Below are 26,554 nucleotides of genomic sequence, written 5' to 3'. Positions count from 1 at the left end.
TGAGAGGTAGAGTTGAATGTAATCAGCATAGCAGTGATATGAAAAGCCATGTTTCTGAATGACAGAACCTAGTGATGCCATATAGACAGAGAAGAGAAGTGGTCCAAGAACTGATCCCTGAGGCACCCCAGTAGTTAGATGTTGCAACTTGGATACCTCACCTCTCCAAGATACCATGAAGGACCTATCTGAGAGGTAAGACTCAAACCACTGGAGTGTGGTTTTTATAAAGCAATATTTGTAATGCATTACTTTTAAATGAATGTCAGCAGAGATCAGGACAACTAGATAAGCCCCAGAGATAGATCCCCAGTGAAGACCTAGTCACCTAGACAGCCATCGGGACAAGACCACGGGAACCAGATGAGTCCTCTGCACAAACTGCTGTTTCGTCTGGCCAGAGGAGAACTGGCCCTCCAACTGAGCCTGGTTTCTCCCAAGGTTTTTTTTCTCCATTCCTTCACCGATGGAGCTTTGGTTGCTTGCCGCTGTCGCCTCTGGCTTGATTAGTGGGGGACACTTAATTTCCAGTGATATCGTCGACTTAATTGCACAGAGACTATTAGAACTTAACTGAACTGGATGATGACATCACTGAATTCAACGATGAACTGCCTTTTCTTTTAAGCGCTATATAAATAAAGGTGACTTGAACTGACTTGACTTAAAAGTAACTTTCCCCAAAAATGGAAAAGAATGAAATGGTTTCAACGACTGTCTGCCTATTTATATAATTTGAAAATGGCATTCTCAAATTTACTTGGAAGAATGTATTCAAAAAGCTCAGTATATTAGCAAAATTCAGTTTTAGTGTGTACGGAACAGTAGTCTTTTCAAATGTATACGGATTAGCGTAGACATAGCCTTAAACATCTCCTTTGTATCTCCGTACAGATTTTAGATGGATTCCAGTGTCAGGAACAAGTGGATGAATTGTTTTAATGGCATTCTGTATCATGTCAGAGGGCTATATGTTTGTTCTGAGCATTTGACTGCAGAATGAGGCACATTATATTGGAGAGTTTTGCAAAGAAACTTTGTCGAAAGATGAAGCAGTACTGGATCTGACAGCAGCTGCATTGCAAACTGTAAGTAAATGATTTCATAGTGCTTTGTCTGTAAATGGCGGGTTCAAATGGATAATGTTTTATGTGCGTGCAGTTGCAAAAGGACATTCATATTGTTTTCTATGCAATGAGTTCCTATCATAACAGTGGCCTGTTATTGACAAGCCTTAAAGGGATAGTTAACCCATAAATGCAAATTTTGTGATAATTTACTCACCCCCAAGTTGTTCTAAACCTGTATGAGTTTCTGTCATCTGTGAAATGTAAAAGAATATATTTTTAAGATTATTAGTATCCAAACAGTTGGCAGTAGCCATTGATTTTATGCTATGAAAGTCAATGACTACCGTTTGCTTACCAACGTACTTCAACATATCTTCTTAGAGTTCAACAGAAGACAGAAACTCAGACAGGTTTGGAACAACTTGACGGTGAGCAAATGATGAAAGAATTTTAATTTTTGGGTGAAATATCGCTTTAAAGAAGCCTTCTCTTAAAACTGATAATTTCAGACAAAGGGTCAGAACGAGGGTTGAAAATAATAATTTTTCACATCTTTTTTTTTTCTTCTATTTTTCTTTGTATTGTGATTAAAAAAAAAGTTATAATTGAACCTTAAAAAACATTAAACAAAATAAATAAATAAAAATCCAAGTCATGGACCCTTTAAGAAACTCATTACATGGTAGATCAAACACCTGCTTTGGCTTCAGTCTGACCTCATCAAAGAGCTATAGACATCACTGGAACACGCCATCTGTGGATGTGAGAGTGTTTCAGATGGCAGACCTCATTTGTTATACAAGCAGAAACATGGAGCGTAACCACTTCACATGTCAGTGTAGGAACAATGGCTTAGACCTGGAGGAAAATTCACAGTGTATTTAAACTCCCCTGAAGCTGTCGACTCCAGTGCAGCTGTTGAATGAAGCTCGTTTGAGAACACAGAATGTTGCTGTTTATCGGCCCACTGGGGCTCTTATATTAGCACCCTGAAAGATTTACATGACATTTAACAACCACGCCACTCTAGTTCATCATCAGCGGGACTGTGGAAGAAAGCACATACACTTCTGTAATGTGACTCATTTCTAAGGGTTTCGGTACAAGTGACAGAAAATGTAAAGTCAGATTTGTTTGTGCACTTATGTATGATTCATGATAAGACTTGGAGCATGTATTAACAGAGCAAATAGAACATGATAGTCTCATAGGGGTAACATCTTTCAAAAAGATAAATATTAACTTTGGCATGTCGCAATTGGTCCCAAAACACAATGAGAGCCAATGACACTTGACATCACTGACGTCAAACCTGTGTTGTAACACTTTTTGAGGTGGTAATTGCTGAATGAGTTCAAGAACTGTAAGATTCAAGTCTAAAGGTTTGGATTATAACTGAAATAGAATTGATTACTTTTATGCTGGTTTAGTTCATTTTTTATTGTGTGTTAAAAGTTTAAGTATACTTCCTATAAACTAAAAATAAGAGAATTATGATCAGTCTACTTTTTATGTAATTACCAGTGATTTAACGAAATTATACTTAAGTAAACGTGGCTTATACTGACAAGTATACACAGAAAAGTCTAAGTATATTTGCCCTAAACTTGTTCTTAATATTTTGATTGAGATATACTCAAAAAAGTGTAAGTATTTTATTTTTTTATTTTTTTCACACATGGCTTCTTTGAGGCAGTACTGCGGCATATGTTTTACATACATCTTATAAACTTATGCTCAAGTTTACAGTAACAAGACAGCTTTGGGTGGAATTGCTTAAAGTAAATAATACATGGGTGGAGCCACTGGTAGTGTACAAAGGTTCAAGTGTAAAAATGAATAGTTGTAACCCAGTAGTACATAATGTGCAAAATTGATATATACAGTAGTAAACTGTGAGTGAGATGTTAAGTTCATTTAAACAAAATTTTCAAGTCTAATTTCAGTATAAAGTTTTTTTTTTTACTGAAGTGACGGTTTAAAGAGCCTGTTTCCGCCACCAATTAAAACAATTATAATAATTGCAACTTTTTGTCTCGCAATTCTGACTTTTTTTCTTGCAATTTCAAGTTTACTTCTTGTAAATCAGACATGAGATATCAACGCACAATTCTGAGAAACAAAAATGTAAAGATATAAACTTGCAAAAATTACTTTCTCACAGTTATGACTTTTTTCGGAGAATTATGAGTTTATTTCTCAGAATTGTTTTCACGCAATTCTGACAATTGTGAGTTTCTATTCCGCAATTCTGAAAAAAGTCTGAATTGTGTGATAAAAAGTCACAGCTACCTTTTTTAATTTTTATTCAGTGATGGAAACAGGCTTCCATAGACATTTCAGTGGTGCATGATAAAAGAGTATTGATTCCTTATGAGAGTGTTGCAATGGGATCAATTTTGATTTCATGTTGACTTGAAAGCTCTGCCAGCACATTCTGTGCCTTGGCAAAGACTGAAACTAATGGTTTGGTTAATGTGTGCTTGTTAAAAACCTCAAGGGGTAGCAATGAAACAATACTGATGGTGTTGGGAGAGAAGCATTTGTGTGAGGATGCCTCAGAGCCAAAGTTTGATGACAAGAGTTTGCAAAAATGTTAGAATGTTTATGAACAAAACAGTGTAGTAGATGAACGAAGCTTTTAGCCATTGCAGTCTGCATGCAACTTATGTAAAGGCTTGCATGGATGTTGTGGTGTGAGGCTCGCCAGCATTTGTATTTGTGAACTTTTCCATAGAGTCATCACTACAAGTTTTAAGAGCGGGCCTGGACACGCATCAGTCGTTTCCAAAGCCTGAGCAACCACATGTCAGTAATTCCCACAGGGAAGTGGAGAAAGGACTAAGTAAAAAGGAAACAACAACAAAAGGAAACAGAGAAGGACCATAGAGTTAAGATTGAAAGGGTCATGGCATGGATTTTTCTTATTATTTTAATATGTTCCTTGAGGGTCAATTATAATGTTAATAAAGGTGGGGTTTTTTTTGCACACACACATATGAGATACATTTTCAACTTGACAGAGTGCTTTGGAAACACTGGAATTATTGGGGTATAGCTCTAAAACGATTCAGGGTTTGAAACTATTGTTTGCCCCAATGCATGCTACTTCCACATTCTCAGTCTCCATTAGAAGTCTATGGTTGTGATGCAATTCTCTTTTTCCTTTTAAGGCAAGTCATTTCACTCTGTGGCCATCTTAGAAGTACCTCTCTGGCAGTCATGTCAGTCATGCAAGTACAGCTCCTAACTATTTGAAACAAACACCAAATTCTCCAAAGCTGTTCGCCAAACTTAAATTTCATATTAGAAAACACAAATGAAATCTGATAACAACTGTCTCGTAAATGTTTTATGCTCAAATAGCATTAAAAAGCTTATTTTTAAGGCTAGATGAGCCAATGTGCATGTGCACGTCTCAGAACGCTGACAGTTGGCAGCTGCAAATAGTGCCTTTACCAATTAACGATTGGTTCAGTAATTTCATCAAGCCAGTGAATGTGCTTGGGAAACACTAAAATTAAGGTTGCTTCCATCCTTAAAATGTCAAAGACAGAGCTAAGAACAAGGTCAGACTGCAGACATTAGAGACAACAAAGCTACAGACCGGCAAAAGGGCAAAAACAACTCTCCACTGACAGGGATGACCGCCATCTCATAAAAAAAACATAAGATGACATCAAGTGACCTACAAAAAGAATGGCAAACGGCAGCTTGGGTGAAGTGCATGGTGAAGACGGTTCGAAACAGGCTCCTAGGGGCAGGGCAAAGCTACAAAAAAAAAAAACGAGAATGAGAAGCAAAGAAGAGCCAGGCTGAGGTTTGCAAAACACCATAAGGATTTGAATTTTCAGCTTTGCCTAAACCTGGTCGTCTAATAATTAGACGGAGACCTGGAGAGGCCTACAAGCCACAATGTCCCACACACACTGTGAAATTTGGTGGAGCATCGGTGATGATCTGGGGTATCAGGCAGGACAATGCTCTATGCCGCACAGCCAGGTCAATCAAGGTGTGGATGTAGGACCACCAGGTCAAGACCCTGTTATAGCCAGCCCAATATTCAGACCTGAACCCCACTGAAAACGTCTGGAATGTGATCAATAGGAAGAGATCATGGCTCTGCACTCCTGTGCTGTGTACGTGCGAGTAAGAGCTTATTGTAAACAGGTATTTATTAAATCATTTTATTTAGTGAAGCACAGCCCTCATAGAAAGAATGTGTGTATTATCTGGTTACTGAATAATGTATTTGCAGTCCGTGCGTTTCACTTCGCAAGATAAATTTTGTGTAGTGAATTCATCAAACGCACCAACAGAGTATCGGCCTACTCAAGAAAAAACTAAAACCCAGTATAATTGCTGAGTAATGAGAATGAATTGAAAATATTACATTTGTTGTGTATGTGTATGATAACTTATCCCAGCTATTATTTAGTCGTGGAAAAGGGGGGGCTATGAACGGGAGTTTTAGGCTATAAAGTCACCCAACAGCAATGTGAAAGACTGGTGAAGAGCATGCCAAGACACATGAAAGTTGTGATAGTAAATCAGGGTTATTGCACCAAATATTGAATTCTGAAATACAGAGTTCTGGCATGAAACTCTAGATGGCGCTGTCCAATAGGTCTAACTCAATCTGACCTAATGACATCATTATCACATGGCACAGCTGACTGGTTCTCTCCTGTATTGGTAGCCAATGAGCTCGCTGCTCAATATTAAAAAATATGACTAGTGCTTGCTGTAGCAGTTTGCAGCATGCTTCAGAAACCCTCCACCTTCCCCAGCTCCACCTGTATAGATCTGCTACAAGGTGATTCATGTATGCTATATGGGGGTTATTTCACGTATTTTATATTTGCAGCAGCAGTATTTCTTACATGCTTGCAGCAGCATGTTGTGGACATATTGGAAGCAAATCTCGGACAGATCTATTCCGCCAAGACCAAATACATTAACATTGTCATGTGCATTACCATGCCAATTATTTGAGGACTGAAAATGCTGCATCTTTTTTGTCATTTTGACCAGTCGTCGTTTTCTGCAAATAAATGTTCTAAATGACAATACGTTTATTTGGAATTTGGGGAAATGTTGTCAGTAGTTTATAGAATGAAACAAAAATGTTTACTTTACTCAAACATATACCTATAAATAGTAAAACCAGAGAAACGCATCATTTGGAAGTGGTCTCTTAAATGTTTCCAGAGCTGTATGTCAAAAGATCAAGGAAAATTTGATGTGCCATTATGCCCCTTTAAAACATTAGATATTAAAAATGCATTAAGGAATAACATGTTGATATGAAGATATGCCCTTTTTAATATTGATATTTTTATACATTAATAAGTTATATCTATATATAAGTACGGTTGTTTGTAAAGCACAATTTGCTGTAGAAAAGGAGCTGTAACTCCATCACTCCACCTACACTAGGCCTACTTGTATTTAACACTACATCTTATGTAGCTTCTAAACTGATTGAAACTACTTTTTTGTTTTGCCAAACTGCTTTGTAAAGGCTAAATGTGGAAATGTTATATAACAAAATGTGTTCCAACACTGCCATTTCTCCTCTAGTTAACTTTTGGACAGGATTCTTTACTGTACTACAGTATTTCATGTAGTACAGTACATTATTTCACAGTAAATTATTTGTATTTGTGCATAACAATCTGTCTTTACATTAGATACTGTGGACTGAATTGTGAGTTTTGTTTATTGAAACAATTCATGTGTCACAATGGCATAAAATAATTGCAAAAAAGGAAATGTAATTATATAATAAAACACATGGATGTGAAATGTTTATCAAAGGAATTCTGTAGCAATTTAAAACAATTTAAAAAATGTCATAACAAAGAGGACAGTATTTTTCAGTGAAGAGTGACACTGCATTCATTTTGCGAACAGTGTGTTGCCGTATTGTCTTTAAACTAACACACAGAACACAATTCCCATCACTCAACACCGTCGATGTCAAACAGGAAGCCTCTATAAATATACACACTAATGTTCCTCATACAGATGTCAGCACGAGGCCAACACAGCTGAACACCACACAACAAACATACAGTACACACGCATAGATACAGACTCACTAACACAAACACATCACTTGCACAAACATGAAAGCTGAAATTTCACCTCAAAACCAGCAGAAAAAAAAATTTAAGTATATTTTGCAAGAACATTAAGCCTGTTTTTAGGAGCAGATTCTTTGCATTTTGACAACTGAGCACATTCTTCTTAGCGTAATAAAAATGATGCATTACTTTCATTTAATAATTTAATAGAAGTATTTACAGATCATGTATGTATTTTGTGTACTGTCTGTCCCTTTACTGTAAAACAATAATAACTGAATCGAATACATAAATTACAAATTGTGTCACAGGAAATCACACAATGCAAACAATCTTAATGGTCCTAAAAATAATGAAATGATTGTATTTAATAAATGTGAAACATGTCTCAGACATGTTTTGCTGAGATTGACCAATGCATTCATTTAGCAAAGCTGTACATATTTTTGAGAACTAACAAACCCTGACTACAGGAGACATTTTCCCGTGACACTCGGTATTGTGTGCAATACGAAGTTTGAAATGTTCACCATTCAGTCCTATTCCTCTAGTGTTCCACTCAGACCCTGTTCACAGAAAAGCTGTGCATGACAATAAACCCTACGGTGCACATAAAAAACTAATAATAATAATAATTAAAGCAGTTCATTGTTGCATGCTCCAATCCCATTAGCTTTCTTTGTAAGTCTCATACTGCACGTCATGAGCCTTCACTTCCATCGTTTAGTGCAAACACTTCTCTTTTATGTGTTTACGTTTAATTGAAATTTGAAATGTTCCTTTGACATGATTTCCTTTATCAGTTCAGCACCATTAGAAATCTTCATTGTACATTTGGCATGCAATGCTACACGGCTGCCTTCATGATACAATCAAATTATGAACTTAGAAGGCACAATAAATAATGGGAATTAATCATGTAAATAAACATTAAAAAAGATAAAGCATATACTTGGTTTAATATTGAACTTGTTTTATGAAATGCTTTAACGAAATGTCTTTGTGTGCCATTGTAGAGGGACATCGCTGAGAAAGTCTGATAGTTTCTTTTCCCCTCTTTCCTTTTGCTTCCACTTTTGCTCGACTGTCTCTTCTCCTTTCTCCTGTCCACGTCAGTTGTCTCAGCTCCTGATTTTCCTTCCCACTGAGAGTTTATGTCTATCTCTCTGTGCATTCTCTTACTTATCGTCCAGAGAGAGATAAAGCAACGGAGCACTTCTGAAGAAAACATAACGTTATGCAGTCAGATGAACTCTAACTGCACTTGCAGCTCCTCACCACCATGTTGGACAACTGCTCCACCTAGAAACAGAGCCATGACAAAATGACTCATTCACATTAATTAATTCAGGTGAAAATGGCCAATTTAAGAGACTGAGGAGATACAGATATTTTTTGTGCATAACATGAAGTACTTTCCACATAAACTTCTTTTCAGATAATAGATATACCAAATTGTTCTCACTCCAAAGAACACACTATTTGTGCCTTTCCTGCCTTAAAAGTACTTTGACACCAGTTCTGGGATATCTATATGCATGAAGTTTAGAAGCCATTTAAACAGTCAGAAAGAGGCATTTACCTTGTGTTGTCTTCCCACATAGTACACAATCGGCAAAGGGTCGAGGACTGCAGGTGCACAGCATGGTTGAGCAGATGCACCAGGGTTGTGGTGTTTGTACAAGGATAATATCTGTGAGACACAAATACACATACCATTTGATACTGCAATGAAACAATGAAGCTGTGCATGTCTGCACCCTGTAAAATAAGTGTTCATAAGAGCAAACTGTTATGTAAACTCACATTGAAATGCATTGAGACCACTGACTCCTGATCAAATATAGAGCATAGAGTGATTTGCACATGATGACGGATGGCTGAAAGTTATATTATGGCGTATTTTAATCATGAGTTTAGTTGTGTAATGGTAAACTATTTTAATGTTAAAAAAAATGGTAAAAGGTTTAAAATTGCACCATGAAATACAATTAAAATTGTGTAACACTAATTAGAAAAGACATTAGTTTAAATGTAGTGCATGAATTTATTCTGTTAATCAGATTCACTTAAATATTAAAATATTTTGTTTTTTGTCCAGTGTTGTTTTGAACCCCACTGACCTCCATGTTAAAGGCATTTAAAAAAAATAATAATAATAATAATATATATATATATATTGTGAATTCTTGAAACTGGTGAAATTTGAAGCTTGCATAGGTACAACTCAAAAAGCTAAAAAGAACAACACTGTTATAATTCAAGATGTAATGACATATGGCATTTCAGCCCTTGGGGAAACTAGTCATTCAAAACTTGTTTTTGACAACTTTAGCACTTCTTCTCTATCCTCTGCAAATGCCCCTCTGGATAATACTGTAACTCTGCATTGAAAATGAACTAATGTACTGTACACAGCCACAGGTGCAACACTGCATACTTATTACATAGATTCCAACTCAAATAAATCTGTCATCAGATTCTTAGAATGGTGTTGTGTGTCCTTGCTCTAAAAATGACAGAAACCAACCAGAGCAAGCAAATATTGCAGGCAGGAAATTTAAGTCTACATTTACACTGCAGTTCTTGAGGCCCAATTCCACTTTCTGGACTGTATCTGATTATTTTTTCTGATGACTAGTGTAGCAGAGGCCAGCGGGTAAGTGCTGTGCAGGTTAAACCTCACTCCCCGATCTCAAGTGGCGACAGACGCTAGGGGCCGTGGCCTTTAGCCTCCTTGTTAGAGCGCCTGCCTCCCACGCAGGAGACCATGTTTCGAATCCAGCTCAGAGCGGGGCGAGTAGGACCGCAACATTGGTGCCGTGACCCGGATGGGAGTGTGGTTTAGGGGGGTGAGTGTAGCAGAGGCCAGCGGGTAAGTGCTGTACAGGTAAAACCTCACTCCCCGATCTCAAGTGGCGCTCTAGCGACAGATGCTAGGGGCCGTGGCTTTTAGCCTCCTTGTTAGAGCACCCGCCTCCCACGCCGGAGACCGCTGTTCGAATCCCGCTCGGAGCCAGGCGAGTAGGACCGCAACACTGGTTTATATTTTCTTTTAAAAGTGACAATAAAAGAGCAATAAAGCTCTTTCTGATTCTGATATCTGAATTTACACTACACATGGCAAAACAATCCATGGTTGAGGGAGAAATAGATTTAACGTGCGGACTAAAAAACTTGAGAACGGCCACATATGAGGTGTTTCTTGGAGGTTATAGTGCATTGAAGAATGATCATGTGACATTTACGTACGTCAAGTTAGCTGTAAATGCGAGAAAAAATAAATAAATTATTTTTCGAATTGCCTAAAGAACCACCTCATGTGAGCACAAAAACTTTTTTGCAATATGAGTTTTTGCAAAACTGATGTGAGCGTTCCAATGAGCATATTTTCTATTTGTACTTTCAATTTGCGCAATTTGAAGGGTAATGGAAACACGGCTAGTGTAAAAGTATCCCAATTTCACTGGAAAACTGTGGAGTTGGCAACTCTACCCAGGAAAGCATCCACCTGAGTTGACGTAATTCGCCACCTTCACTTTTTCAGTGATGTACGACTCACATTAATGGGAATATCCGATCAGTGTGCTAACATGGCAGATGCAAATGCACAAATCCAATTCATATCCGACTTATTTACACATATGAATAAGGCCTGTAACTGATCCGAGAATATTGGAATCCATGTGTTTTTTTCCTGCATACACGTTCGTAGGTCATTCGATCTGTGCCACATGGAAGGAAAAAACAAAACAGAATTGGGTCAGTTGAACCATGTAATCTAAACGAGGCCTAAATGTGATGTTTTTTGTACTAAATTGTAAATAGATTAGAAATAGTGCATCCCAAATCATGTTAAAAATATTAACCCAAAAAGGTTCTGGTGTTCTGAGAAAGTGTTCATTGTGTATGTAATTTTAGACTAATATTGGCATAAGCCTTTGCACAGCACCAAAGAAGAGTTTAAGGATTCCTTTCAACATGTCCAGGTGAAGAAAGCCGGCAAGGAGCATGTTCAGACATACTGTAGCTTTTGTTACACAGTCACTGGTGAAGTACATACTTTTAAATACCTATGTGTCAGCTTTACAGGCCAAATGGGACAGGGGTGAAACAGCACCCTACCTGAGAGTATTTGTTCTCAGCATTCCAGATGTAGGTACAGGAGCCCATGCAGTAGTTGGCAAAGTATCCCTTCGGCTTGTTGATCCACTTCCAACCCAGATCTTTCCGAAAGTCAATGTAAAGCTTCCGCATACAGCAGGTCTCAGTTTTTCTGCCAGAGAATGTTGGGAAAGAAATGTTGTGCCTACTTGCATTACATTTTTACACCTCAATTTTAGATATAGAAATACTTGATGGTGAATTGTTGAATTACATCTTTTTTTTCCCAGCTGGAATTGCCATACATAATTTTATGTTTTAATCCGTGTTTTTTTTTTTTTTTTTTCTGATTTATTTCTGTGTGGCAGTCCACCAAATGTCTGAAGTCCTGTTAAAAAATATGCCAAAGGTCTATCTTGGTGAGTTCTTACTTAAATGCAATCAGTTATGTCTTAGGGGAACATTGGTAATTGAATGCTTGTCTGTATATTAGATCTATGCATTGTCAGTGACAGCAGCCTTATAAACCTGCTGCTGTCTCAGTCATTTAATGTTCTTCACTGAATAACTTTAGTAACTTTAATAACAATCAATGTATACTTAATGATGTATAACATCATTCAATTTCTGTAGGGTAGGCTATTATTTTTAGTAAGCTAAATGTATTATTTAATTTGGATCTTTTTTCTATTAAATTTGTCATATAGTTTGTAATTTTCTTAACTGCTCTGAGAGAACAGATTAAGGGGTCAGGGGTCATTTTGGAGTTTTTATGGATGCACTGACGGGGCGGCCTAAGCAGTTGTGCTTAGGACCCCCAGAGGTCCAGCACCAGCACTGCCAAATGAGAAGAGTATAAGTATTTGTTATCTGTACTCCTATACTGTATCTATAAACAAAACATAAATAGTGAAAGAGAGCAAACAGGCTTACTCATCACACGTTTCATCAGTGCCAACAGCTCGTTTTCTGCGAGCGGATGCAAGGGAGTTGCCATTAGAAGGCAAAGATAAAGCCAGAATATAAGGCTTCGCCATCATCTCTGCCAGACCAGCAGTGTCACCTCTCTGTTTGTCTAGTCCTGAAAATACATGCATACAGCACACAGAGAAAAATATTACATCAAAGATTATATCAGTTTGGATTATTTTGTCATACATTTCCAGCACTAGGTTTCAGATTATTGAGATTATCATACCTGATATACTGAAGAGGAATTTATCAGTACTCTGCTGGTCTGTCTTACAGCCACAGTATAACCTCAGCTCTAAACTTTCTTCCTCTTCTGTTAAACACACACAAGTTTATTTGGGTTTTGCACTGTATGAACCATTTAACACATGCACTAACATCAAAGATAGAAATAAATGGGTATGTAAAAATTGGTCACATACTAATCAAATCCATTCAGAATGAATAATATAGTTGTTTCAGCCAGTTTTTCTTAAAATTACCATCATTAATTTAATCTGTAACACTTTACAATAAGATGTCATTAGTTAACATTAACTAACCATGAACTGTTCAGCATTAGTTAATCTTAGTTAACATTAACTTGCACATATATAAATACATTGATTCATGTTAACAGCTTAATGAGTTAACATTAGTTAATACATGAACTAATCATGAACAATAATTGTAAACTTGCTATACATATTTACATTGCTATTCATGTTCATAGGCATGTTACTCTCTATTTATATTGAACAAAGCACTTATTAATAGAATTTAATAGTTATTTACTAGCCATAGTTAAACCATTGTATTTCAAATAAGACTGTAGTCACATATAAATTCATAATTCTGGATTATAATGGTTAATTTAAAGTAACCCTGACTACTTTTCTGTTTTTGAACTTTTTCACCTTCATTAGACATGGCAGTAGGAGAAAAGACAGGAAATGATTAGTCTCAGTCTCAGACGTCAGAAAGCCCACACTCTGTTAGCTAACTGTCTGATGCACGTGGCACACTTAGACTTTGAGAAAGTGTCTTCAGTTTAATCTAATTGTCTGATTTTACAAGATTTCAGGGAGACTAGTGTCTTTAACAGTCTGCTGAGAAACAAAGCTGTGTTTCAGAACAGTCTTCCAAAAGACAAATTCCAGAACTGCAATAATAACCACTTTAGAGGAGCAAGTAAATAAAAAATAAATAAATAAAAAATCATGCCGAATAGCATCTTAACTGCTTAATCATTTTTAAACATATTTGTAAAAATGCACTGAACAAATACAATAAAATCTGAACTGAAACCGTCGTAATTGATGAATGCTTTGGAATGCAGATCTAAGGTTGGTCTTTTTTAAAGAAGATTATTGGTGAGGTGAAAGATATGTGTAAAAACCGCTATAAAGGTTTAGGTTTACTATAAAGAAAATGTACTTTATTTTTTGTTATATAAAATAAATATTACACAAAATATTGATATATGCCATATGCCATAAGCCATATATGTCTTACTAAGTTATGCTCCAAATTTGAAGTTGATATCACAAAAATCGAAAAATATGATTTTGTTTAGGTGCTATACCAAAATAGCCACTGGATGCCACCTAAACTCCACTGGGTTTTTTAAATGCATTTTCCTGTCACAAATGTAAAATAAATAAATAAATATTCCACAGAATATGAAACATTGAGATTCAGACCTTTCCAACAATATGTTTTGTAAATATTAGAAAAAAAATTTGATTATAAAATATGATAGCAAATTTTGTAATATGGCACTTGACACCGCTCACTAAAAGGATTTAAAATAACATTTCCATGGTCAAATCCAAAATCCAATTTCAAAACGGTTTTCACAAAATTAATTTTGAGAGTTTAAGCTTTCAAATGGCAACTAATTACTAATATATGTGATGGGGAAAGGCAATAACAAAGAGAGCCAAGCAGTTAACAGGTTAAAAAGACATTTAAAAGTTGTGTGAAAAGGATATATTTGAAAGTGGCTGCCCACAAGGTTATGGCTCTGGCCAACTACAATATTTGTATTTATTCAAATCCCTAATCATAAGTATGAGAAATAGTAATAATGCTTTAGCAAACACCACAAATAAAACAGATTTGCTCACTTGCCTAACATATATTTCAGTACAAGTAACATTTCATCCAAATTATGGTGCTTATGACGATATTCATAATATAGCAAAGCCTCTTGTTCCTTGTTTATTAAGTATAACATGTACCATCACGATTGCTATGCTCTTTTAAGTACAGTGGTCTGCAAGTTCTTATTTGTTCTCATTTCAGTGCCAATAACAGAAGCCTGCATTATTGTGGGTTTTGGGTTATCACAACATTAAATAGATGCCCGAGAAAAGGTAGACTGTTTAAACCAAACAGATTATGTGGAACATGCATTCTTATGAGCACATCTCAAATACACTCATCAATCGCAATTAGGAAACTACAACTGATGTTAGCTGAATTACCTTACCTGAACCCTGCAGCCATTCGATCATCGTCTGTTTCACGTCAAACGAGAGCCAACGATTGGACAAGTCCTTGGAGACAAAGCGAGTGCCCAGATACCGAGCCTGATCGCCTGTTCCACGATACAGCTCCAGCCTCTGCTCCTGGTCCATTGTAGGATTCTTAATCCGAAGCCGTAACTCAGCTTGAGACAGCAGCCGGTGGTCCGGAATACTCCGCCTCATCTCTGACACGTTAAAAGTCATTTGATGCTTTGTGCCATTCTGAGCTAGAGAGAAAGTGAGAGACAGAAAAGTTGCTCAGGCAACAGATCGCTCTTTTGTCAAATTAACCATTAACACACAAAAGAACCAAAGTTTGCCAAATAGGAGCCAAATCTTTGAAAGATATTTAGAGTTTTGTTTGAAGCACTAAATAAACTAGGTGGCTATCCATAAGCAGTTGTTTTGACTTGTTTGTGAATTGTTCAGTATTTATTGGACTGTAATTTGTTGCTTTTTAAGTCAGTCAGGTGGTAGTTCTTGGCCTTTATAATACTGTCAAGGCAGCATTTGTGTTGTATGGCTTATTGAGGCTTATACTGCCCTTGCCTGTATTTTGGCTGTAGCTGTGTAATTTAAAGAGAAAGCTATCATTAACCTGTGTTCAAGGTTGCTATAACTGGTTTTGCTGATGTTTAACGTGGGGAGGAGGCCTGTAGTGTGGGATGAGTTACCTCAGTCTCATTATGTTTACGGCCACTGATTAGCCAGCCATCTACTACTGGCTAAACGTCAACTCTACCTTGATTTTTCAACCTGCTGGATAGACTTCAACTCTTCTAGCACCTAATGCCGGTGCGACGTATCCCAGTCTTCAAACAAAAGAAGCTAAAGGCCAGTTGAATAAACATAGCCGCTATATTAAGTGTGTTACTATTTATATATATATATATTTTTTTTTTAGTAATTTTTGCAGCTATGTATTACACGTTATGCAGGAAACCAACTACAACACCTCCACACATGACATTACAACAACACATTATTTTTGACATTTAAAGCTTGGCATTTAAATGAAATGTTTGTCAGAAAGGGGACTTCCTGTGCTGGAGCTCAGTGTTGTGACGGTCTGAGAGCAGATGATAACATGATTGAGATCCATCAGAGGTTGCTGGACATCTGCTGGAGGATGAAGGATGGCTGGAACATTCTCTGCGGTTTATTCCACTAACCATCCACTAACCAACTACTATCTTCAGTAACACTTTCAATAAGGGAACACATATTCACTATTAACTAAGAGTTTAATTTGAGTAAGAAAAGTACTTGTAGTTAAGTTTAGGTATGTGAATGATTAACGGATGTAGAATATGGTAAGAATAAGCCATAAATGTGCTTTATAAGTACTGATAAACAGACAAAAATAATAGGCTATGCAAACTAATAAACAACTAGTTAATAGTGAATAGTGTTCCATGATCTAAAGTGTTCCTACTACTACTACTATTACTACTAGTACTACTTCTAATAATAATAATATAAATTTTTATCTTGATTTTAGAGTGAAATATGTAATTATATTACTAATAATAAGTATAAAAATAAGCATTGTACTGTAATATTTGTTGTATTGTCTTAATAAATAACCACGTTGTAAACATCCAGTATGTGAGAGTACTATATATATAATTTATTTTATTTTATTGTGGTTTTGGGTTGAAATGTGACCCACATGCTTTCATAAGATTTATCCAATAGCTATAATGATTTTTTTTTTATTAGCTTGCTACATTTTGGAAACGTTCTATTCACTGTTCAGGGATATATCACATTGATTTGGAAACTATTTTATAATAGGTCCCATGTATTAACACCTGTGGCCATATGCTGTATAAAAGATGTCAAGGACTGCTCTTTGTTGCATCAGATGAGGGTGGAGAGGGATTTCTGTATATGTGTGTTTACGCAGACTGGCGCTCAGGTAAACCCAGGACAGCTGTCCTAACAGGCACTGAGACAGGCCTATCATTAGTAATGGGTGCAACCAGATTCCAGCAGGCTTAAAAATCTGCCTCTCCAACACACGCTTTACACTCCTCTCCTCTTACTATCGCCATCCATAGAATCATAACTCCCTGCTTCCTCGACTATCTGTGCTGCTCCAATCACATTGAGACATGACACTCTTTCCCGGCAGACGAGCTGTGCAGTCAGCACAATCTTTGACATGTGATAACATGAAATGAAATATAGCACACATGCATGACTGATTAGCCTGAAGAAGGACATGGAAACTTGGGCATGGCTGTAAATTGAGCACTCTATTTCTACAATTAGAACAAACCTTGTTCTTTAATACATTTTTTTCACATACAGTACAGGCTGGAATACATTACACCACTTTTGTCCAGTTTTTTTCTGGACAAGTTGATGCTAGTTGCCAAAAGCCAGAGTCAATCTGCAGATTTGATTTGATAGATTCCATAGAATTATTATTTTTTTATTTACCTTCAGACTATGATTCTAGCCAGTCGTCGGATATCAAAACCTGTGTTGGAGAAAATTACTTTGAAAGTAATGCATTACAATATTGCGCTACTCTATAAAAAAGTAACTAATTGCGTTACTTAGTTACTTTTACGGAAAGTGATGCATTACGTTACTTTTGCATTACTTTTTGTTACCTTGGCTCTTTTTGTTACCTGGGCTACTTTTTGTCTCCATTGTTTTTAATATCAGAAAACCCAAAGGTTATATTTTTGGCACCTGTAAAGGCCCTTTCACACCAAAAATTTAATTAATAAGTTGAAACAGGCTGAAGGAAATGCCTCACTGCCAATTTCTGTCAACACGGAGACAGGAGAAGTGTCAGTGAAAAAATGGGAAAACAAAATAACGTGTTATTTATTTGAAAAAGTATTTTGTCGTAAATTCAAAAGTAATGCATTACTTTAGTTACTTGAAAAAGTAATCTGATTACATTCCTTGTAATGCATTACCCGCAACACTGATTAAAACGTTTGATATTTTGATCGGATTTTAGAAAATGTCACATGTTTCTATGTCAGTTTGCTGAGTTTGAAATGACTTGAAAACTCTGGTAGTTTGTGATCCTCAGTCATCAGTCATGTGTGATGTCCAGTTTTTCCTCTGTAATTTACAGTCAGTGAGTGTATGATGCCTAGTGTTTTAAAATCAGTTTAGATTTTAGAGGTTGTGTAGTGTATTCCAGCCTTGACTCATCCAAAAACGTTACATGAATTATATCTCAAGTCATGCCATTTTGCTTAAAACCACCTAGCAACATCCCAGAATAGTTTAGCAACCACATCGAAATGTTCTAAAAACTTACTCTAAAATCTTAGAAACTCAAAGAAACACCCAGGAAACCAAACACTACACCCTATGACTGGGGCCGTGACATTTGCTTGGTTAAAGCACGGGGTAACCATCACCTTAACAGCCTACTAATACTCTAATGAGCGTTAGTTGACATGTAGATACAAAGTGACTTATAATCAACAGAATTTTTATTATGAAAATGAAATGTAAACACAGATTTCTTCAGCAAATGTAAAAATCTAATTAATTTACAATTGTGGCTCCAACCTTGGACTTGCTTCACATACTGTGCATCAATTAATTATTGTGTAACGTAGTCTTGCAAAAGTAAGAAATTACTACAGTACTACAGACTGTAAATACTGAGCGTGGGAGGCCTTGCATCAGAACTTATTTATTAAAATGTAGTCCACCTTAAACAAATCTAAGAAGCCTTACACAAACACAAGAACATAAAGAGGACTTTTGTCCCATGAGGGAAACTGCAAAAGGGGGAATTCAATGTTGCTATTTGGGACTATTTCCTCTAAATATTAGTCACACCTCAGAAACAAGCAACCCTTTGCTGTCAAATGGGCCTGTCAAAAATAGAGCAAAAAGACAGAACCAGTACGGGACACAAAATAGTCGGCTCAGTTACAGGAAAGCCCCTAACCCCAGAAGAAAACAGAATTAGTGAGAAGGACAGATCTGACTCGTCTACCCTTATCAACAGTTTCTCGCCCATATGTCTCTTTGTCCTTGGTTTTCATCCTTCGAGCAAGCCCCATCTCCACGGAGGTCTTTGTGGTTAAATGTGGTAAAGAGTGTGAGGGATGAAAGCAAGTGGGTGGTAAGCATCACATGTAAAGTTATTTCCCCATCCAAAAAAAAAAAAAAAAAATGACGTAGCAATGTATTAATAAGAGATCTAACAGGCACAAGACAAAAACTGTGAAAGAAACCCAACTTTGGGTTGGGTTGGATTGCTCGGAATGAACAGACAGAAGTGTGCTCAAAATGTTCACCCCCTGGCAAGAACTTGTTTTTAAAGCTTCGAGTTTAACAATCTAACACATGAAGCCAACAGCAAAAACAACTAGGCTATTAAAATACCACAGGTAGCCTGAGGGCAATGTTAAAATGGGATGAAATGCTGCCGCGCTCCCCTAGTGAATGCATGAGGGGTTTCAGGGGAAACCTAGGAGAGCATGATTCATCACATACGAGTTGTTACAGCATTAGAGAACCTAACATTAATTATCTGAACTGGACATGTTGGCCTGCTTTTCACAGAGCTAAAGAAACAAGACTTGTGATACTTGAATGACACTAATGTTTCTGAAAAGAAAAGATATTAAAGATTAAATCTTTGTAATGACTGGATGACTGTATACTATTCAACTAAATTAAATAGCTACTTACAAAATCAGCATGTGTGTTACATTTGTGTATATGAAATATACTGTCACAAGAAGTTAAAACACGTTTTGGAAATTAAAACAATTTCATAGTCCATATAAATATGTATGTTTATGTACTGTATGTGTGATTCAGTTTTGGACATATACTGTATGTCATGCTGATTTATATATCCTAAAACTATCAATACATGTTGATGTTATATAAGTAAATCCAAAATATAGTATGCATTAAAAATGCATTGAAAAGTAAACATACATATTTGTTTTAATAAAGATGTATGTATATATATATATATTGCTGCATAACTTTATATGTTATAAACTTGCAGGATAATTATATGTCATCTTATAGGTAACATATGGCAGATTCACTCTTTGCAATATTTGTCGTAAATAAATGTCATGTAATTTTGGTTTGAGCTCACCTTATTTTAGTACGTAAAATGAACAGTAAAATGAAATGAGAGACATGAGACTAGCACAGACATGCAGAAAATTGTAGGAAATAGATCAATTATACAGCTGTCAATTATAGTTATAGTTATAAAGTGATTATAATACAAAAATATTTCACCGTAGAATGGCGACATAAATAGGACATGATGTTAAATTGGACACTTCTTACCTTGCCGGATGGTGAACTTGTGCACCTCCTTGCCAAAGTAATCTTCATCTTCAGCCTGCACAGATACGGGCTTCATCTTCATTTCTTCACTCAGTTCAACAGTGCTGTTGTACAGAGAAAGCATGGTATCTGGGATCTTCTGTCCATCATCGTCTACCTCCGTTTCGGGCTCTTTGGCCATGCGCAGTTTGCTGAGGATCTGACCGCGGATGGCCTCTATCCGTTTCTTCTTCACCACCTCCAGGTCCAGAGTTTTGCACGTGGACATACCTCCCGTTCTAGCCACCATGCACAGGGCCGTCAGTACCAAGCAAACCAACCTCATGGTGCCAAATCTGAGCCCAAACTGTCTTTAGGTAAAGAGAGAGGCTCACCAAGAGTCTGTGATTGATGCAGAGCGTATGGATCAAACAGACACTGCAGTGTTGTTATTATGGAGGTGAAGCTACCCAATGATGATTCTGGAAAGCACCTTGAATAATGAAGCTGACAGAACAGCTGATATCTAATAAGGGAAATTCCTGATGCCTCACCTGTTTCAGAGGTCCATCCAGGTGCAGTTTGGCCAAATGGAACAACAACTCTCCCACATAAACAAGCTTAGAGGCACACAAAGACCTGAACGCCGCCACTTTTACATATGCATTTCAGTAAAAAATTCCCACGTTCACACACAAACACACGCTTTTCTCCTTTCGGCACAACTTTATCGCCGGCTCACTGCTGGCAGTCGCACACAAAAATGCTTGTTTGAGTGCATTCATCTGGACTGACTCTTTTTCTCTCCTCTGGTCTTGGATAGTTCCTGCTGTGAAAACACGCAGAGGTCGAGATACAATGACACGTCTGTAAGCCTGTTTGCTCACTAACTACTCACAGCTTTCCACCCCTCTTGATGCTTCAGCCGATGTTTTGTCATCTCACACGAAAACCACTAAAGAAGCCCTGTTAACTATTGGACTAAACAGGACAACCCCATCCAGCTGCATCCTGCATTCGTAACAAGACAAAGGGACGTGTCCAGCTCAGATTTCTTCAAAAGTTTGCATTTACAACATTAGGTTTCCTCTGCTGGTCAGATTGATTTTCCGGAAGCGTTCAAATGATCCGATAACAGTAACGGTGACTTGCAGAGTTTGAACGTTCTTCATTTAACATGCAAACCTTGTGGAAAAAACCTGCTTTTGAGGTTCTGTAAACCACCCAAAATTATAATATAGAAGTTCAGTCAAGTTTGAGGAACTCTATTCAGAGCCAAGGCTTCACAAGAGATCAGTTCAAATAAGTACCAGTGTTTTTTAGACGGCTTTTTAAGGGCTACAACCTCAGTTTCTCTTCAAACAAGCTTTTCCCACTACAAAGACAAGTGGAAAGATCCATTGACCCGGCTAACCAAACACACTGGTTCCCCCCCACCCCAACACACACTCACACACATTTCAAGAGGAATTGAAAGGAAAACAGATCCTCTCGGAAAATACCCTGACGTTTTGGCCCCAATGATGTAATGTGTCAGGAAAAGTCAAACTAACCACGTCCAACCCACGAGTCTCGAGTGACAGATGGAGTAAACAAATGAATCGTCCATGAGTAGCCAGGCAGTAAACGCGAGAACCGCAGCAGTGACAGCCAATGTCCTTTTTCCTTCCCGTCTTGCCTTTGTTCTTTTCCGTTTGTCCACTTTAATCCCTTTTGACCTCAGTCTTGAGTAAAAAAAAGTCCTTCAGACCCTCCTTCCCTCTCGTACAGCACTCTTTTTATTAGCTCCCTCTTGTAACACACTCCCTCTCCTCGCTTGTCAGAGCTTGCTGGTGACAAAATGATTTGTGAGAGCTTTACGTTCCAATAACTTCTCTATCCCACTCGAGCTTACTCACTCGCTCTCCTTTAGGGTTGCTGTTGCTTCACTAGTGCTCTCCGCCCAGGAAATGAGGCTAACAGACTCTCTGAAATCTGTTGCTCACACAGCGCTTCTCTTATACTGGCCAGGAAGCCCTTAGCAGCTTCTGGAAGACACACACCCACACACACACAGAGAAAGGACAGACAGGTAAATAACATGGGCATGACACTAGCGTCTGGCCAAACTAACCACACACCTTTTTAAATGACTGCCAAGGTAAGATGATGAGAGGCACACTGGAATGCTCTCTGTTGGATAAACACACTCCCAAACCGAACCTGACGAGCTGCACAACAGAGCACTGTTATCAAGGCCACATTTATGTCATGCGGTGAGCTGAAGTCCACTTTGCTGTTTATTTTCTGGAGTCTGTATGAAATGTTTTGAAGCAGCTAAATAGATGTGAAGCTGAAATTGCATTTGCATTGGGAGTTTTTTAAACAATGTCATCTCAGTACAGAATTAGACTACTATAGCACTATAGCAACCAGTTATTTGCATGCTCTCAGATAATCTCACTGCCCTAGGAAAATACAAAGGGAATCTACAGAGTAGTATACTGTGCTGGAAAATAATTCCATCATACATTTTCATAAAGCAATAAACATTATGCAAAGTTCACTTTGCATTGTGATTTTCAATTGGATTTGGTTTGATTGCTTTAAATGTGAGTAGCAAGAAAATTTAACTGATCTCTATACTTGACATATATTGACTTTGCTATGTTTTGGTAAGGTGTAACTGATATATTGTTCTTAAAATAGCTGATTAAACTTCTATATGTTTTGACAGCATCCATTTACATGTGTTTCTGGCCCCCTCTTGTGGACCAAATGAGAGCAGTGCAATGATCTGCTGGTTTCAAGTCCTAATAATTATTCCAATTTCAAGTACCTGTTATTTAACTACTACTACTATGTTATTGCTATTTAACATCACCATTTACAGGCATGCACAGAGACAGTCTGTAAAATTAAGTATTTTTACCTCTTTAAAAAATTACTACAAAATATTTTCTACTTTTTCTTGGCATATAGGTCTGCATCTTCTTTTCAGAAATTCAAAATAATAAAAAAACAAACAAAAAATAAAACAGTAGCATCTTCTGTTTTCTATATAATACATCCGTCACTATAGCTATATATGGATGTAATACTTCAATCTTCCCTGAGGTTACTGTGGGACAGGGTCATATTCAGTCCAGCACCATTTGTGTGTTTGTACAGCCAACACTGACCTGCAAACTTTCTCACAAACTATAGTCAGCAGGCTCTGAACCTGAGCGAGCACACACTTCTAGAGCCCACAAACTCAAACAGCAGTGTGACTCTGAAGACATGCAGTCTCAGAACCGTGTGCCATTATTTTCATACGCACGACAAAGCTAGGGCTTACTGGAAATTTCTTCAACTCTGCTAGACCTAGATTTTTTTAAGACCTTTTAACCTATGATTAACTATTTAGTAATTGTAAATATATATATATATATATATATGTATTAAGTAACTAAATAACACAAATCTGAAATGTCTGAAACAGGGAAAATTCATAAAAAATAAATAGAAAACAACTTGTCTCATATATTTAGTAGTTTATGTCTTATGTCTCCCTTTTAGTGAACAATATTGCAACAATCACAATTAGAGAGCTCTTCAATTCAATTCTAAGGAAGAATTCACCTGTAGAGCTATCTACTGAAATTACATTGTTAGTAAAAATGCAATTACGAAGAGTAACACTGGGAGCATTTTAAAGGGATAGTTCACTCAAAAATGAAAATTATATCATTAATTACTAATTAACATAATTAATTAATACATTACTAAACACAACAATTAACACATTAATTATTAATTAACCCGTAAGATCTTTGGAACACAAATTAAGATATTTTTGATAAAGTCTGAGAGCTTTCTGACCCTCCATAGACAGCAAGGTAACTACCACATTCAAGGTCCAGAAAGGACATGTTAAAATAGCCCATGTGACATCAGTGATTCAACTGTAATTTTATGAAGCTATGAGAATACTTTTTGTGCACAAAATAAACAAAAAATGACTTTATTCAACAATTTTTCTTTTCTGTGTCAGTCTCCGCTCTGCATTCAGAGTACCATGATGTATGTGTGTGCTGCTGCTGATGCTGCTGATGTTGTGACATTGAACTCGGATGCACTGTGCCTTGTTTGCAAGCAGAGGAATGCACATGTGTCATGGTACTCTCCTGATTTTCTTTTATATATATATATATATATACACATTTTATATTAGGTGAAATAATATGTACTAACATTGAATACATACAAGACTATGGATTTACTATTCAACCACATGCTGTTCTGGGACATTCCCACATTTTAAGGTATAGTTAGGTTTAGGAGCAAGGGCATGGTTAGAATTATCTGCAATTTAATTATTTCTAAAGATAAAAATTAATAATAATTGTAAAAAAAAAAAAAAAAAACATTTGTGTAGCGCTTACTATAAATATTAGACCAAAGCAAGTTTTTTACGTGAAATTTTCCGTGAACTAGCAACCCCTGGCGGCCCGCTGGGGTTAAAATGTGAACCCTAGTTGGAAACCCCAATATAGAGGAGACAAGAAATGTAAATAACTGTAATGTAACATTATATCTAACAGAGCCCCAGTGCACACAGATGAGCCTCGCAGAGGTGGAAGGGTTGTGTCACAATGCTCAGCGATCACTTACACCAGCCAGAGCTCAGATCCTGACCCAGCCTGACTCTGAGCTGCTGCGCGACAGGTGCTGCCAGTTCTTCTCCTTTATTTCCTCACGCCGTCTGCGCGTAATTACGCTTCTACAACGACTCGCTGGAGTGAATAAATCCACGAATATCCAGTGACGCCTCCATATACCGTTCTACCGGAATGACGGCTTATGGTTACTAGGATGCAGCTTTCTGGAAGACAATGCCTCAGGAACGTGCAGGCACTCAGCTAAAAGACCTGCGTGTTTGGAGCTCATGAGGAATATTTGCGACTGTAATAAACAATGAAATAATGTTCACAGCCAAAGAGGAAGTACTGTTATTCTGTATCATAGAGGAGATGAGAAAAGCTTTGAAACTGTAACTGACACGAGCTGTTCTTCAGGTAAGGTGACCAGGCTTCTGTTGTGCTTCTAATTCACGCTCACATTTTAGCCTTTGAATTAGACAAAGGCTATATGAAATATTGCGATTTTGCTTATTTATTTATTTATTGTATTGTATCATGGTCAGTCTTTTAGATGATAAACAGTTAGCATTAAAAAAATATCATAAATATTTAATTAGGTATTCATTAATTAGGCAAATTAAAAATAATAATAATTTTTGAACACTCGAGCCAGACAACTCTGACAGTGTACATGAATATAAACATGAATTCAACTAAAGCAGCTAGTAGTAGTATTAGACTTAATAATGACAAACATGTGCTTTAATATGTTATTTTAAGCTTCGGAAATATATAGGCCTAATTATATTTTTTTTATTATCATTATAGTAATTGATAATATTAACTTAATGTAAAAGTTATTTGCATTAGCTGTCAGAATATTTTGTGAGATACCTGACATAATTAACTGACACACACACACACACACACACACACACACATATATATACTAGTGCTGACAAACGATTGTGATTAATTAATGCGATTAATCGCATCCAAAATAAAAGTTTTTGTTTACATAATATATGTATGTATACAGTGTATTTTTATTATGTGTATATAAATATAAACACATGCATGTATATATTTAGGAAAAATATGTTATGTTTATATATTAAATATATTTGTATATAATATAAAATATAAGGAAATACCTTTATATAAAAGGTATAAATAAATATATACATGTAAATATTTTCAAAATATATACTATATATGTGTTTATATATATATATATATATATATATATATATATATATATATATATAATTTATCTTTAGTTTAGCTTAGCTTTAGTTTCACTTACTACTTTGCAGCTCCATGTCAGCTAGCAGTCATTAGTGTAGACTGTCTGCTTCATATCTGCTAACACTTTATTTTCATTTTCCCCCAACAGACATTCTACTAACTATCTTTGCAAGTGCATGTGAAATTATTCTACTAACCCTAACCTAACAGTCTACTAATGCTCTAATGAGAGTTTGTGGCAAAGTTACTTACCGTCAACTGAATTTCAGTAGGGGAGCATCAAAATAAAGTGCTACTGTGAAAATAAATCTACACCATTCAGTGACATTCTAGAGGATTTTGTGCTTCCAAGTTTGTGGCAACAGTTTGGAGAGGCTCCTTTTTTGATTCAGCATGACACTGAATGCCCTTGAGCACAGACTGAGGTTCATATAGAAATACTCTAACAGCAGCATCTGACCTACTGATGCTCTTTTGTCTGAATGAGAGCAAATCAGCCAAGTTCCAACATTTGAATTTTTCTGAAAGAATGGAGCTGTTATTGTATTAATGGCCGTGGATTTTGAAATTAATAGCATGTGTGGAAGTTGTGTTCAGGTGGCTTTTGGCCATATACTGTAGTGTTTCTTCTTAAACTTTAATTCATTTTTTGACCTTTTAGTTGTTCC

The 26,554-nt window shown here is 36.7% G+C and overlaps 1 protein-coding gene across 1 annotated transcript; it reads right to left on the bottom strand.

The window, feature by feature from the left end:
* Positions 1-6,765: 6,765 nt before the first annotated feature.
* On the bottom strand, positions 6,766-22,038 carry LOC306854018 (transforming growth factor beta-1 proprotein-like). Its single transcript, XM_079391799.1, has 7 exons — positions 20,056-22,038; positions 14,709-14,972; positions 12,462-12,548; positions 12,197-12,344; positions 11,285-11,435; positions 8,742-8,852; positions 6,766-8,461 (listed from the first exon to the last, which is right to left on the bottom strand). The coding sequence occupies exons 1-7, from the start codon at positions 20,378-20,380 to the stop codon at positions 8,414-8,416; spliced, it is 1,134 nt and encodes a 377-aa protein (XP_079247925.1). The 5' UTR covers positions 20,381-22,038; the 3' UTR covers positions 6,766-8,413.
* Positions 22,039-26,554: the final 4,516 nt, after the last annotated feature.

Source organism: Barbus barbus, assembly GCF_936440315.1.
Source record: "Barbus barbus genome assembly, chromosome: 34".
Taxonomy (NCBI): Eukaryota; Metazoa; Chordata; class Actinopteri; order Cypriniformes; family Cyprinidae; genus Barbus; species Barbus barbus.
This window is presented reverse-complemented; position numbering and strand designations above follow the sequence as displayed.